The sequence below is a fragment of the Balaenoptera borealis genome (genome assembly GCF_965194805.1).
Source record: "Balaenoptera borealis genome assembly, chromosome: 5".
In the NCBI taxonomy this organism is placed as follows: domain Eukaryota; kingdom Metazoa; phylum Chordata; class Mammalia; order Artiodactyla; family Balaenopteridae; genus Balaenoptera; species Balaenoptera borealis.
This window is the reverse complement of record NC_138862.1, coordinates 136,710,503-136,725,899: the sequence shown is the minus strand read 5'-3', so window position 1 is coordinate 136,725,899 and position 15,397 is coordinate 136,710,503. Positions and strand designations below refer to the sequence as shown.

The 15,397-nt window shown below is 54.9% G+C and overlaps 1 protein-coding gene across 2 annotated transcripts in view; it reads left to right on the top strand.

Moving 5' to 3' along the window:
• The window catches only part of RFTN1 (raftlin, lipid raft linker 1), a 205,793-nt gene extending 190,644 nt beyond the window's left edge, over positions 1-15,149 (top strand). For both annotated transcript variants that reach the window (XM_082392724.1, XM_082392723.1), the window contains exons 8-10: positions 2,684-2,787; positions 5,159-5,240; positions 13,774-15,149. In XM_082392724.1, the coding sequence (XP_082248850.1) occupies positions 2,684-2,787; positions 5,159-5,240; positions 13,774-14,166 (579 nt within the window). In that variant the 3' untranslated portion in view covers positions 14,167-15,149. The remainder of the gene's footprint in view (positions 1-2,683; positions 2,788-5,158; positions 5,241-13,773) is intronic.
• Positions 15,150-15,397: the final 248 nt, after the last annotated feature.

Below are 15,397 nucleotides of genomic sequence, written 5' to 3'. Positions count from 1 at the left end.
CCAGCACGAGGGACACTGGCCGTGACTGGTCTGGAAGGGAGGTCCCGTGTGTCCAGGGGGCCAGCAGAGACAGGGGTGGCTGGGTCATCCGCTGCCGCCTCTGGCCTGAATGGGGGCTTCAGGGACGAGGCCAGAGTGGGGTTGCCTCCTAACCCTCTCGCGTCAGTTGGTTGTATTTGTACCTGTCTCTCCTCTCTTCTTTCCGTCTCTTCCTGCTCCCCCTCCTTCATTAACTCCCCTTCCTTTCCTCCTTCTCTTGCCCCTTCCCCACCCCCCTTCTTTTGTCCCCCACCTTCTCCCCTTCCCCCCTCCATTGCTTTCTGCTGCACCAGTATTAGTAACAGAGCTGAGCCTTTCAAAGTCCCCCGACTTCTCCTCTCGTGGAGGATGAAAGGAAAGGTAACAGCTTTCCTTTCGAGGAAATTCGAAAGTAACAGCTGATCGTTTCTGGCCACAAAATTGTAGACTCTTTTCTGTCATCTGAAGAAACCTAACTGATTATCTAGGCAGTACTTTTCAGACTTAGCTGCATCTCAACTACTGGAAGCACTCTTTAAAAAAATAGAGCTACCATATTATCGGGCAGTTCCACTCCTGGGTATGTATCCGAAGAAAAGAAAACACTAATTAGAAAAGATACATGCACCCCAGTGTTCATAGCAGCATTATTTATAATTGCTAAGATACAGAAGAAACCCAAGTGTCCATCAATAGATGAATGGATAAAGAAGATGTGGTACCTATATACAATGGAATACTATGCAGCCATGAAAAAGAACGAAATAATGCCATTTGCAGCAACATGGATGGACCTGGGGGGTATTATGCTTATTAGTGAAATAAGTCAGACAGAGAAAGACAGATACTTTATGTTTCCACTTACATGTGAAATCTAAAAAATAAAATGAATGAATATAACAAATCAGAAACAGACTCACAGATATAGAGAACAAACTAGTGGTTACCAGTGGGGAGAAAGAAGGGGGGAGGAGCAAGATAGGTAAAGGGGATTAAGAGGTACAAACTACTATGTATAAAATAGATAAGATACAAGGATGTAATGTACAGCACAGGGAATATATATTTTATAATAACTTTATATGGAGTATAATCTATAAAAATATTGAATCACTATGGGGTACACCTGAAACTAATATAATATTGTAACTCAACAGCACTTCAATTAAGAAAACAAAAAAAACAGAGCCCTGGGTCCCACCCCCAGAGTTTCTGATTGTGCAGGTTGGGGGGGGGTCCCAAGACCCTAACAAGTTCCCAGGTGATGCTGCCGGCTCGGGGACCACACTTTGAGAACCACTGACACAGGCCAAGACTTACTTTATATAGTTGAGGCTCCCCGAGGGTACGTTGGTTGCCCGGGACGCTGGTATGGTTGCCCAGTGATAGGAGTTTTAAAAGCCATTGGGAGAGGCAGGGCTGGTTGTTCCCTCATCTCTCTTCTGGCCCCGGGTTCTGTCCCCAAAAGGCCTCCAGCAGGACAGCCCCTCGCCGTGGGTGGTCCCCTCTGAGCAGCGCCGCTCCCCGGGTGAGCCTCTTCTCAGTGCTCCAGGCCCCTCGCGGTCTGGCATTTGTCTGTGCTGGGGCCCCCCCCGAAGGCCTCTTCCCCAGCTCCGCCTGCCCATCTCCACCCAGCCCCTGAGCCCCAGGAAGCCCTCCCTGAGCACGATCGCACCGCCCCCTTCTGCTAACAGTACAGCCTCGTGGCCCTGCCAGCGGGCTGTTTTGTATTTCGGTCACCTGCGTGTTTGTGCCGTGGCCTCTGCTAGACTGAACTCCAGCAGCAGGACTGTGCCTTCGTTCATCTCCGACCCACCTCGGCTCCGAGGTACTTGCTGAATGAGTCCTGCGGCGGCCTCCGCTGGAAGGACTCTACACACGTGTCAGCAGTGTTTGAAGCCACGACCAGGAGCTGACCGAGCAGAGAGTGGGCGCAGAGTCTACGCAGGGAGGGGTGGGGCTGGAGTCGGAAGTTAGCCTGCCTCTCGAGAAAGCAGGGTGTGAGGCCCGGGCTGGCGGCCTCACAGTGGGATTGTCTCCCTGTGGGAGCAGGACTGGGGTTTTAAATGGAAAGGCAAGCGTCAGTCCCCTCCCGCCGCTCCTCCCTGATTTCAAATGAAACAGCTTTCATCGACTCCTTGACGGCAGGATGTGTAACACAGGTGGAGCTCCCTGTTTGTGTGCACGTGCAGGGTGTGTGTGTGTGTATGTGTGTGTGTGTGTTGCCGCTGTGGCTGGATGCAGATGACTTGATCGTTTGTCAAGTGTAATTTAACTCCCCACAAGACGCTCTGAAACCATCCGAGCAGCGGGTGTTGTCATGGGCTTAGCTACGTCTTGGAGGAGAAGTGATGGTGTTTTCTTCAGTGAAACTCACAGGAGGCTATTTGTCCAGACAAGAATAAAACAAAATGAATGGATCAACCCTTTGGCTCTATCTCTTTGCCGACTGCACAGACTGAGTCGGGGCTGGAAAGAAATCCCATGTTGGCAGTTGGGCTCCAAGCTCTCGAAGCATCTTCGGAGCTGGGGTAGGGCCCCAGGCTACAGGGCTTTCCGCCCCTTTCTGCTTTGTTGGGTTGGCGGATTGGACGGTCCCCTCTCCGTCCCTCAGACGTCATTGGCTTGAGGCAGCTGCAGCCCTGACTGTGGCCTTTCTCCCCAGGGTGTCGAGGTGCAGACAGACTACGTGCCCCTGCTGAACTCGCTGGCCGCCTACGGCTGGCAACTCACCTGTGTGCTGCCAACTCCTGTCGTCAAGACAACAAGGTAACAATAACCATCATTACTGTTACTGAACACTTGCACTGTTCCCCATAAGCTCTTCTGTGCGTAACTTATTGAATCCCTGTGAGTCTGGTGCTGTTACATCAGTTCTCCACCTGGGAAACGGCAGGGCCAGGATTTCAGAGTCTTAACTACCCCCCTACCCGGAGCACCCCTCTTCCCACGTGGGGAGCCTCGGCCAGTGAGCCATTGCTGCCTAGCCTGTCACCTGGGCTGAGGGGACCCAGGGCTCTCAGATGCAAAAGAAACTCAGCATCTGCTGTGTGCCCCGTGCTGGGCTAGGCAGGCACGTTGCATGCAAAGTCTCATCTAGTCCTCAAAAAATCCTGTGAGGTGAGGTGGGATTTTTTTGGTTGTATTTAATCGATTTTAGAGCTGAGAAAAGTGTGGCCGGGGAGGTTGAAGCGCTAGCCCAAGGTCATGGCGCTGGTCAGTAGCCCCACCAAGGGGACGTGAGGCCCTGGAGTCTCACCCCTGGCTGTGGCCCTCCCTACGATTTCAAGTTCATGGTCGTTTGTCCACCCTCAGCTCTGCCTGCCATCCCTTGAGCCCGTGGGCTTATCCTAGTCTTACCAACCCTAAAAGCCCTTCCATCTGTCATTTGGGTTTGCTATCAAGCTGGTCCTTCTAACTACCTGTGGGGTGGTAAGCATAGATATGGTTCCCATTTTACAGATGAAGAAACAGGCTCAGAGAGGCTCCATCACATACCCAAGGCCACACAGCCAGGAAGTGGCAGAACCCGTGATTAGACCCTCAGTCTACAACGGGCCACCTCTTTGCTGACCTCTGGGGGTGCCCCCTCCCGTGGCCCTCAGCCCCGCGCTCCCTGAGTCCTGCTGCGTGCTTACGCCCGCAGGTGATGGATGGCCTGAGGCAAGGCTAGTGACCTGGGGGACGGCAGGCGGTGCAGCCCCAGAGCACAGACGGAGGCGGGAGCGTGGGCGCCCATCACTGCCTCTCCTGGGCCCTCACCGCGTCGCCCACCCCCGGGGTCTGTGCAGCTGCAGGAGCCAGTCTGCAGCCGCCCTTGGGCCCTGGGCCACCGGGAGATTTCCGTATTGCTTCTTGGCCAAGATTTCTGTGGGCACAGGGTGGTGTCATGGAGGGGAAGGAACCCCGGATTTGTGACCCAGAGCTTGAACCCAAGTCCCGAGTCGGCCAATTGCTGTCTACCTTGGTCAAGTCCACGCAGCTGCTTTGAGCCAGTTTCCTAGTCCGTGCAACTAAGAATGCTGCCTGCCTTCTGTTCCAGAGGACGAGAGCCGCCCTGAGAATGTATCTGAACGTGAAGCCCCCGCTGGCTCTGCGCTCGCAGCCCGGAGGGCGGGGACGGTCTCTCTGTCTCAAGCAGGCCCACCTTCTAAATAAGCCTCCGTGATCCTCCACCTTCCTGGCCTTAAGTGACCCTTGCGGTGCAGTGGAGAGTGCGTGGGCCGGGGCACAGTCCCCGCTGTGTGACCCCCGGCCTGCTCCTTGACCAAGCTGGGCTGTCCTGTCCTGTCCCGTTGGTGAAAGTAGGGGTCCCATTGTTGGGAGGGCCGGGTGCAATCGCCCAGCCCGGCCCGGGCACAAAACAGAAAATGCTAGTCCCCTCCCTCCTTTTCCTCCAACACCCCATGTAGTGACACATCACCTCAGCAGAGAAGACATTTGCCAAATGGAGGTTTAAGAAAGTGATCCGAAGGCGCGGGGTTCGGGGTGGCCAGAAAACAATGATCTCCGTCACAATATTTCTAGCATCTTTTTAAAGGCAGCTCCTTGAGGTCCTGCCTTCCTGGGAGGAAGGCGCACCCCCTGTGCCATAAAAATGAATAGTGCCCCCAGCCCGTTCGTTAATGCCAGTTCCGGCTGCTCACAAGGGTGACTCGGGTGACTCGGGTGGTGGCCGGAACCCGTGCACAGCCAGGCCCTCTGCCCATGCTCCTGTGACCGCTCAGGTCCTCACTGGCTGCCCATCCCAGGCCAATCAGGTCCCTCCTCGGCCTCATCCCCAAAGACAGACTTGGAAGAGGCCTCCACCCTCTGATAGTCACTGAGGCCACTTTGTCATCATTTGGCCAAGATGGCAGCTGTCATTTCACATCACGGGAAAAGGGGTTTTCAGCCAGGAAGCTGCCTTTCAAGGGTGCACACAAAGCTTTAGTTGGGCCCCCGAGATAGCAAGCAAGGGTGGGTGGCCTGGGGGTGGGAAGGTGGGGGGCTTCTTGACCTCCGACCTCTCACTCTTCGGCGGCCACCTTCCTTCCCACGGGCAGCCGGCCTGGATGAAGTTCAGGACGGCGGCCTCCGTGTGAGGTGCGGGGCTCCTCCGGGTATAAAGGACTCATTCTCAGCTCTGCTTGTGTTACAGGGAGGGGAACGTATCGACCAAGCAGGTTGTCTTTCTTCAGAGACCGTGTCTACCTCAGAAAATCAAGAAGAAGGAATCAAAGGTGAGTGACCTTGGCTGCCCTCCTGGGTTTTGCTCACCAGAGCCCGGGGACACCTGAGCCGCTCGGCAACGTGAGTCACATCCGGGCAGGTGAGGGCACCAGAGGGCCTTGTTTCCTTCCGCGAGGCCGCCGGCGTTCACGAGGCTGAAGGGGGAGTGGGAAGGCAGCTGCAGTCTGACTCCGGCTGGGACGGCTGAGCTCACGCCCAGCTTCTCTGTATCACTTAATCTCCTTACGAGCTGGTTGACGCCCTGCCCTGCCCGTGGGTCCCTTGGGACATCAGAAGTTTGGGGATCTTGGCAGAGAGAACCTGCCGGACCACCTTCCCCCCAGGCCCCGCCCTGCAGGTCTGAGTGGCAACGGCTGGTACAGACAGAGGGCATCTCCCCTGTGGAGTGAGTCCTCAGGCCAGCTGTCCTGGGATGGCCAGGGGCCTTTCCCCTCTCCCTGGACGTCACGTGAACTGTCCCAGAACACAGTGGCACTGAGAGACGTGGCCGTTCCCAGAGTTTTTCCCGTGTTTCCTGAGATTGAGGCCAAGTCCTGCCCTTGTGTGACATGATTCCGAGGCTTCACACCCCCATGCTTTGCCCCCTTGGGTCCTCCTCCCGTGGGTGTTCACGGTCACTCGGAAAGAGAGTCGAGGGAACCTGCCAAGTCCCTGGAGCCCGCTGGCTCCCCCTGTGACGGACAAGGCCACACTGTGGGGCAGAGCCCACCGGACCCGCCCATCCCCTCGCCTGGCACCATCCCCGAGCTCCCCACCCGCGGTTCCTCGTGTTCTTGGGACACGGAGCCCGGACAGGAGCACCAAGCGAGTGAACAGATTGGAGCAGCCCCTCTGCAGCCAACAAATCCAAGGGGGGACCGCTGGTGGGAGGAACTCCAAGGAAGTAGCCCCAGAGGCAGCTGGGGTGGGGTGCAGAGGAAGAGCTCTCCAAGCTCGGAGACGCCCGTGTGACAGGTGACAGCAGCAGGGGACCAGAGGGCAGCCACCGAAGCCACCATCACCCACCAGGAGCAGTCAGCCACCAGCTGGAAGACGGATGGCCCCGGGCTGCCACCAGCCACAGCTTGGCCTGGGCTGCGGAGCCGCGTGCATTCACGCGGTGACATTCTAGCAGCACCGCCGAGGTCTCCCGCCAGACGCCAGGCAAAGCCCAGCGTTTGCCCTGATGAGGAGGACGTGGTGCTGCCTTTTCCTGCCAGCGCGTCCTGGTTGTGATGCCAGCAGATCCCAAAGGACAGACAGGTGGCTTGATCCTGCGCATCTCACCGAGGGGACAAGCCAGTGGAAACCCGAGGGCAGGGAGATGTTAGGGGTAGAGCTTTAAGGCTGCTGTAAGAAAGTAGAACAGCGTACCTCAGGGAAGATCCAGGGAGGTGGGAGTCAGCCTTTTCTGGTCAGTAGAGACGTCCACCCCCAGTGAGCTGCACGAACCCGGGCAGACTTTCTCATGAAAGGGCTTATTATTCATCCCTGCTCATTCCAGGGCTTGGGGTGACAAGCACTGTTCTCCGTGTGACCTGGGGAGGCCACCTCACTGTCAGAGCCCCAGATGGGGGGACTGTACCATCCCATCACCCCCGTCATCCACTCCTCACTCAGCTGACAGGTCATCGTCCTGCTCCCAGGAGACCGTGCCCCCCGCCCCGTGGCCATGGCTCCATCCTCACCGTGCCCTAGCCCCCCGCGTCACTGACACTGTTCGTGCCCTCCATCCCTCAAAGCACCGTTTTCTCTCGGCTGTCCCACCACTCTCGCCTGGTTTCCCACCTAGTTCCTCATTTCTAGCCCCGTTTCTCCCCATTTTCTCTCACCTCTTCCTTAGAAAATCTCATCCACCCCCAGCGTGAGAAAATCTCACTCACCACCTCTGTGTCAACGAGTCTTACCTCTGCATGTTCAGCCCTGGCTTCTCCCCTGGGAGCCCAGCTCCACCTGCCCTGCGGCTACTCGTGACCTTGCCCTTTCCCGCACCGGCCGTCACCCCACCCCCTGACCTTAGAGGAACAGCGCTTCCATGGCCCAGAGGCTCCCACCCACCTAGAGGTTGCCCTTGGTGCTTCCATCTCCTTCCCACCATATTCAGTCTGTCCTTAAGGCACATCTGTTTTAGGTCCTAGACACTCTGAAACCCCCTCTTCTCTCCATCACCACCTGCCTGGACTACTCCAATCTCCTGATGACAGGTTTCCCCTGCAGATTTGTTCTCCACTCAGAGCCAAAGTGAACTTTCAAAAAAAGTAAATTGAATCGTGTCACCCCACTGCTTAAAATGGTTCTAAAGCTTTGGGTTTTTCTTAAGATAAAGATGGAAGCCTGTACGGTGGTCCACACGGCCCTGTGGGATCTGGCCCCCATCTTCTGCATTCCAGCCACTCTGGCCTTCATGCGCGTCCATGCCCCTCGCTGCCACAGGGCCTTTGCTTGGGCAGTTCCTCTGCCCCAGATGTTCTCTTCCTTTGTATTTTTTGGGGGATGGTGTTCTCTCCTTTTAGACCAAGCCAGGCTCCTCTGTGATTCACTGGGAAGAACCACGTTCCTCTCCTCTCCGTTTCTAATTATTTGTGATCACTCCTCCACCAGTAGAATCAGATGTTCATTCCGTGAGAGCAGACCCTTTTTGTCCTCACTGTTGTATGCCCAGTGCCTGGCTTTTAGTTAGTACTCAACAAATACTTGCTGGATCAATGAGTGAATAATCAAACTTCTGAGCCTGGGACATGCACAGTATTGTCTAGCACTGAAATTTCAGACAAGAGATTTCAAGATTCAAACATCAAGGATGCAGCATATGTAGTCCTCTTTAATCAGCCAAGCGGACAAACTCCTCCAGTCAAGACTTTTCAGCGTTTGAAAGAAACCTCTCTGTGTACCTCTGAGTGTGGCTTTCAAAGTAAATATTAACCTCCTTGGAAGGTAACAGGTGATTTCTACGACACGGGAGAAGTCTGCCTTCCCACTAAATTACTTGAAGTAGGGGCAGATACGGACAGTTTCTTAATGTGTGAATTAAATCACCAGCCCTGCTGACGTGGAGCTCTGGACACACACGCTGCTGTAAAGCGGAGAATGTTTCCTCTTCTGCACTTACTTCTGGCATGGACAGCTAGTCGGGGTTTTTCTCAGTTTAGGTACCGGCAGTACACTCACGTGCCACACACACCCGGCTCAGGAAGGCCCATCCACCCTGTTCAACTTGCAGCTGCTGGTTGGGTTCAGAGACTCGCCCTGGAACTGCTCAGAATGTGATGCACCCTTCAGGCTGTGGATGCTGCAGTTCTCCCCTCAGAGCCCGCGCACGGAAAGCTCTACCGCCTCGGATCTGAAATACGGTCGACCTCTGAACAACGTGGAGGTTAATCCGAGTGTAATTTGTAGTGGGCCCTCCGTATCCAAGGTTCCCCGAACCGAGGATGCCACCGACCACTGACCGAGCAGCACTGCAGTTTTTACTCTTGCCAACCATCCGCGTGTAAGTGGACCTGCATCGTCCAAGGGCCACCTGTAGTTTCGGTTGTTCCGTGAAGACTGTGACTGTCCGCAGCAAAGGAGGAAGGGACGCCTGCTGGTGAAGGGAAGCGGGCGCGATGGTGGAGGAGGCCCTCCCAGGGACGCAGGGCTGGGGCTGTGCGAGGACCGGGGACCCTGTTCCACACGGTGAAGCCCTGCCCAGGTGTTGTTCTTACCTGACTGGTTCTCACATTGTGGCCCGTGAACCAGCAGTACCAGCATCGCCCAGGAGCTGGTTAAAAATGCCAGTCTCCCTCTCCTCCCCAGGCCCCCTGAGACAGGGTGGGGGACCCGTGTCTGAAGGAGCCCTCCAGGTGATTCTGATGCCCGCTCGAGTCTGAGAGCCAGTGTCTGAGTTGAATCGTTTAGGGCCCCTTCCAGGCTCACTCTGTGGATCTTCATTCAAATTTTATTATTATTGATCTTTAAAAAATGGGCCTGTCAGGGAGCCTTCAGTGTAGATACTTGTTTTTAGTAAGACAAACCAAAGCGTCTTTCATGGCAGTTATAGCTGGACTTCCATTAGCTGACCACTTGGCTTCATGAGTCAAGCACCTGACCTAGCAGATGAATCCTAACACCATGAAGTCTGAAAGCTGAGGCACTTAGGGGACGGGCTGAGCTATTCCGAAGGTGTGTGCCCTCTCCCCCTGGCTCCTTCTCCTCCCTTCCTTCCAGAACATGAGCCGAAAGCCTTTTCACCCACCAAGAAGGAGCAGATGGAAGATTAGTGTGGAGCCAGAGAACCTGTGTTTGAATTTCAGCTCTGCTGTTTTCTAGCTGTGTGACCTTGGGCAAGTTACTTAACCCCTCTGACCCTCTACATGCTCATCATAATAATGGTGCTAACAATGCCTAATGAGAGTACCGCTTTGGGGATTCAGGGAAATGGGAAAGCTTGTCACCGTGTGAGACACTCAGAACATTTAGCTTTTAGATTATATAGACCCTGAGTTTTGGCCACTGCTACTTCCCTGCTTCATGAGAATGCCCCCTTCAAAAGGAGAGAAGGAAAGGAGAAGAGTCCAGCCAGAGCCTCCGGGTGACCTGGCTGCAGCACGGGGACAGCTGTGGTGGCTTGGGGACCCCGGGCAGCTTGGGGAGTCAGTGACATCACCACTCCCCATCTGAGGACACAGAAAACGGTGCAGTGCTCGAAGACATTTGGCCTGGCAGATTTTTCTGGGATGACTCCGAAGGACAGAAAAACATTGGCTGGAGAAGTTCCCATCCAGCTCGGCCTGGACAGTCCCAAATCTTTCTCTTCCCAGCAGCCCAGGCAGGGTCCTGGAGAAAGTGGCTGGTGTGCCCGCCACAGGCCCTTTCCAGTCTGTGTCCTTCTGTCGTATTATATCAGGAGATCAATGCAGTGTGATCCTCTACAGGAAACTGGATATGGCCAGGCACCCGAGGAACCATGAGTCTGTTGTTTATTTACAGCAAGAGCAGCCTCTGAGAGGACATCGGGTTTGCATTAGAAAATAGCCAGGGTCCAGGATGGAGTCTGGCACAGGTAGAATGGGCACAGCTATACATCGCCCACCCGCAGAGGGTGCTGTGCCCATCCACTATGGTGTGAGTTGGCCCCCGGGGTGTGCACCCAGACCTGGGGGCAGGGGCAGCTCTTTTGGAGATTGATAACTTGCCCAAAGACAGACAGCTAACGAATGCCAGAACTGGGGGTTTGAACTGGGGTTTTAGCCACCACACTACGTGTAATGCTTTGGTGTCTTCGCATTTAGGGTCTTTCAGCTGGAGCAATCTCCCCAGTTTTTTGGCAAAAGTAAAACTTCCTCCAGCTTCTCTGAGAGTTGACTGCCTCTCAGATCGCTGTATATAGGCCAGTTTGACTGGCCTTTTTCTAAGAACATGCAAAATGCAGAGGGTCTGTTTGGAGACATCCATTAAAAAAAAAAAAAAAGGGCTCTTCCATTTGGGCTGGAATTAAAATGCAGCAGCTTCTGCACACGACGAGGCAGCAGTTATGAACCATGATTGTGTGGTACCCAAGAGCCATGCAGGGCTGGCGCTGCAGTCTGCAGCATCTGTGCTGAGGTCAGAGGTCCTGGTCCTGCACTGGTGGTTAGGGGGCCCCAAGATGCCTGCTTCGCAGTGTCTACTGAAGTGAGTGCCTTTGGGGGGGGGGTCTGAGGCACCACTTCACCTGCAGACGGGGTCCATTGTTGGAAACTCATGACTTGGGTGGAAGAAGCTCAAACTACCCCCAGAGGGAAGTCCATCAGCCATCGTACAAGAGAACCCCCAAAAAGGAGTGCCCTGGGGAAACCCAGCCAACATTGTAGGTGAACTCATTTGGGATTTGCGGGGAGGGCGGGTGGAGGAAGACAGGATAAATGTTAAATCCTAACCTCAGCACGCACTTCACTCCTTTTCCTCTTCTTTGATGGAATATTCAAATTTACCAGTCTTGTCCAAAAGGGGCTCAACATACGAACCCCAGGATGCGTTCAGTCTCGGAGCCCTGAGTGTGTTTCGGCAGATGTCTTATTTGAGGAAGTAGACTTCTACCACCGAAAGCGCCACAAAGTTGGCAGATTTTTAAGAATTTACATAGCACATTTTTGCTTCTTCCTAGCAAAGTACTCAGATTTATCTATGCATGGTAAAGCCTTAGGAAATGGTTCTCCACTGATGGTGCAACTGCCCTCCTGGGCTCTCCTCTCTAGCCTCGCCAGAAGTCATTTGAGCGGATGGCTCCCTTTATTTTTCTTTCAGTCATAGAATGGCTTAGATTTAAGTCCATATTTGGTGAAACCAGTGTGCTGTGACTCAAGTGGAAAGAAATGAAACGAAAGAAAGAAGTGGAACTTCAAGCACAACCGCGTGACCCTGGGGCCCGGAGCTGCACCTGCGGGGTGGCCGAGGCCCTTGCCCGGGGACCAGGCCCCCGATTCTCTTCCCAGCGAGACCCGTCTCTCCCCGGGGCCTCCTGACTCCAGTCCTCCCGCACCCAGCGCTCTCCTCTCGGGGCTTCGCTCTTATTCTCCGTGCCTCTCACAGCTGGGCCTGGCACGTCCCCAGGACCCTGTGGCTGGCGTCACCCCAGGTGTGCAGCACGCAGCTCCCGGCCTCTGACTCTGAGCACAGGGGACCTGGGCCCCAGGATGGCAGGGCTCAGAGGGGCCTTTGCTCAGGAAGACTGGGGGACCCCTTATGTTTGGAGAGGGGAAGAAGGCCACAGTCCTCGCTGCGTTGTTACCCAGGAGCATATCCCTCTTTTGTAAACACAGGGACCCATTTCTCCGAGTCTTCCTTTATCACCCTTCACGTTTCTGTGTCTGCTCCAGCTCGTTCTCCCGGATTTATTCCAAGCACACAGGCTCCCAAACTGTCTTCCTCCAGAGCAGCTCCTGCTGTCAGCAGACTCAGCAGGACTTTTTGAATTTTTCCTCCTCTTTTCTTCCTCAAATTAATTTCTCTTTCTGGAGATCAGCCAGACCTGATGTGTGGATGCACCAGTAACTCCTCACTAAGCCCCAAGCTGTGTTTTGACTCTTAAAATTTCAGGACCGGCTCCCCTGAAACAGGGAGCTTGGCTAGCTTGGCCGGGCTCCGCCGTCCTTCCATTCATCCATCTCACAAAAGGTTTTGAGCACCTTCTGTGTGCCAGGCTCTGTGCTGTATCCCAGGGAGGCAGGAGCGCAGAGGACAGATGGCATCCCTGACCTTCTGAACACATCTTTTGTCAGTAGTGGTAACAGCAGACACACCTGGTATATTGTGTGCTGGGCACAGTGCTAAGCCTGCTATGTGGATATGGCGTCACTGTATCGAAATAAATACCCTCTAAGGCAGAGTTTGGCAAACTACGGCTCTCAGGCCAAATCCGGCCCACTGCCTGTTTTTGTAGATAAAGCTTTATTGGAACACAGTCATGCGCGTTTGCTCACGCGTTACCCATGACTGCTTTTGTGCTATGGCAGAGTTGAATGGCTGCAACAGAGAACATAAGGCCTGCAAAGCCTAAAATAGTTATTACCTGCCTCTGTACAGAAAAAGTTATCGACCCTGATTTAGGTTAGAGTTACTCCCCCCATTGTATAGATGAGAACACAGGCCAGTGGGGGGGGGGGGAGTGGACTCTTCACGTGCGAGGTCTCCCTCCATGGCTTCGATGTGACCCCGTCCTTGCCCAGCTCTGTTACTGACCGTGTGCTTGGTCCTCTCTGAGCTCCGTAGACTTCCCTGTCCCACAGGGAAATGCAGGTGGGGCTCCCTGGGAAGCGGCATCTGAGATGGATTTGGATGTGGTTTTAGGGGGAGCGCCCTTGGGAATAACACCTGTTGGGGAAGGAGGGCGCAGGAGTGGGCAGAGGGAGATGTTGGGCTGTGATGGTAGCTCTGGAGCAGGGATGGCCTTTTAGAGTTGCCCAGAGTTGGAAACAGGAGGATGGGCCGTTGTCCGTGCCTGGACCAGTCATTGGTCGTAGCTTGCCCCCGGAAGGCAGTGAGACCTTTGGAGAGGTGGCCAGACTCAGAGAGGGGCTCGGCTGGGGGCTGTCAGCCTGCCCGTCCTGCAGGGGGACCTGAGCACCCGGGTTCTGTGCCCTTCTGACTGGGGTGATCTGATGAGGGGGTGGCCAGTGCGGGGTACCTACAGCTGCTCAGAGTGGAAGGGAGTGGCCGGAGCCCTGGCACTTAGGAAGAACAGGCCCGTGTCCCCTCACCCATCCTGGTCCTCCAAACGATAGTATTTCAGCATCTTCTTTCCCAGGCCTTTGGTATGGGGCCGGTTGAAAGAAATGCCCCTCGCCCCCCACAAAACCCTGAAATCCACATCTAAAATACACGCCATGGCAGGATCGACAGGCTCTTGGTGGGTGTGACGTTTGGGCTGTGATTCGGTTTAGTGCCAGGAATGCCCTGCTCCGGGAATACCGGGCATTGCATCTTGCTGCCAGAAGTGACGTGGGCGTGAATGCAAACAAACGTCCAGGGGAAGCTCTAGATTCACAGAGGCTGCACGTATTTATCCCCATCTTCTCTGATTTCTAGTTTCAGTGGCGATTCTCCCGAGACGAAATACACAGCAAGCAGATGAGGAAATCCAGAGGTAAACTCGGTGCCAGAGGAAAGCAGCAAGCAGAGGAAAACGAGAGGAATCTAGAAGACCAGTTTCCCAAAGCCGGAGACGTGGAAAACCGTGTGCCGGGGCTGCAGCAGGAGGACTGGGCCTCCGCGGAGGTGAAGGTCCCCGCGCAGGCGGAGGTTCCGGGAGAAAAGCTGCGTCCTGACGGCCGGCTCTGGGTGGAGGCTGGGGCCGTGCAGAATGGTCCCTTCGGCCACAGCCCCGCCCCGGCGGGGGGCTGCGTTGGGCACCCCGGTCCTGATCCTAGAGGGGATGCCGAGGAGGCGGCTGTACAGCCCGCAGCAGCAGAGGACAACTGAGGCTCGGCAGGTGGCGCTGAGGCGTGAAGAGCTGGCAGACCTGGGGCACAGTGCCGGCTGGGCTGGGGGCTGATGTGCCCTGGTGTCACGTGTTACCCTTCGGCTTGGCTTGACCTCTCCTTGTGAGCTTACCTGAGCCCTCCTCGGAGGGCTGGGTCCCTGACAGTGTTGGTTTCTGCACATCCATTTGAAATGTGCCGTAAGGCCCTGGTGTTAGAACACAAGAGGGCAGGTTGCTTCCAGACGTGGGGGCTGGAGGCCCAGCCCCGGCTCCACACCACTCCTCCAGGGAGGGGCTGGCCCATCCAGTGCCTGTGCCCACCCCCACCCAGAGCCTCCAGGGGGCCTTCGGGCCCAATCCCCAGGCCTCCCTGCCTACAAGTCAAGGCTGAGTTGTTCATCCCCACACCCCGAGATGGCTGTGTCCAGCCCGTGCTGTCTGCTGCAGCTACTTGGTGATTGTAACAACCCCTGGTGCCCAGTCGGCTGCCTTTCTCCATCTAACCGCCCCCCCCACCCCCGGACCCCGCTGCTTTGGCAAAGAAAATAACATTGGGAGGGGAGGTGCCCCACCTCCTGGCTTTTCTCCAAGTGTTCCCATAGATACTGGTAATCTGAAAATGAAGAGGTAATTCTGTGTGTGTACCCACTCCTGCAGAATGTCCAAGAAAGTATTCTGTGTTAGTATTAATGCCAAAAATTTTTTTAAAGATTTTGTATTCAGCACATCATATGAACACACGTTCTTTCTGTCATTTCAAGGCAAACCGACTGGCGGCGAGCCCTTGTTACGTGCTATTTTAATCATGTCATTAGCCAAGTCACTTCCCATGTATGCTATGATGTGTTTATATCGTCCAGAATGTGGCTTTAAGTAGATGCAGCTGGCAAACCTTGGAGAGAGTGTCAACCGTTTTGACCAACATCCTGTCTCTTCTCTTTCTTGTTTAGTTACTTAAAGCAATAAATCATCTATGAGTTTAGTGCACTGTGAGTATTGAGTATTTATCATGTTGCAGCGACAAGTCCTATAGCCTTGTGTCCCCCATGCACGCTTCCTAAGTTTCTAACTCCTGGCAGCAGCTGGATGACTTTGGAGGAGAGATCGAAGCTTCTGTGGAAGCAGCGGAGCCAGCTGAGCATGCTCTGTTTTCTCGTCATTTGTAGAAAGAAGACAGTGGGATTCAGGTGCCACCAGGTAAGTCAGGGCACGGCCACCTCCCATCACCCC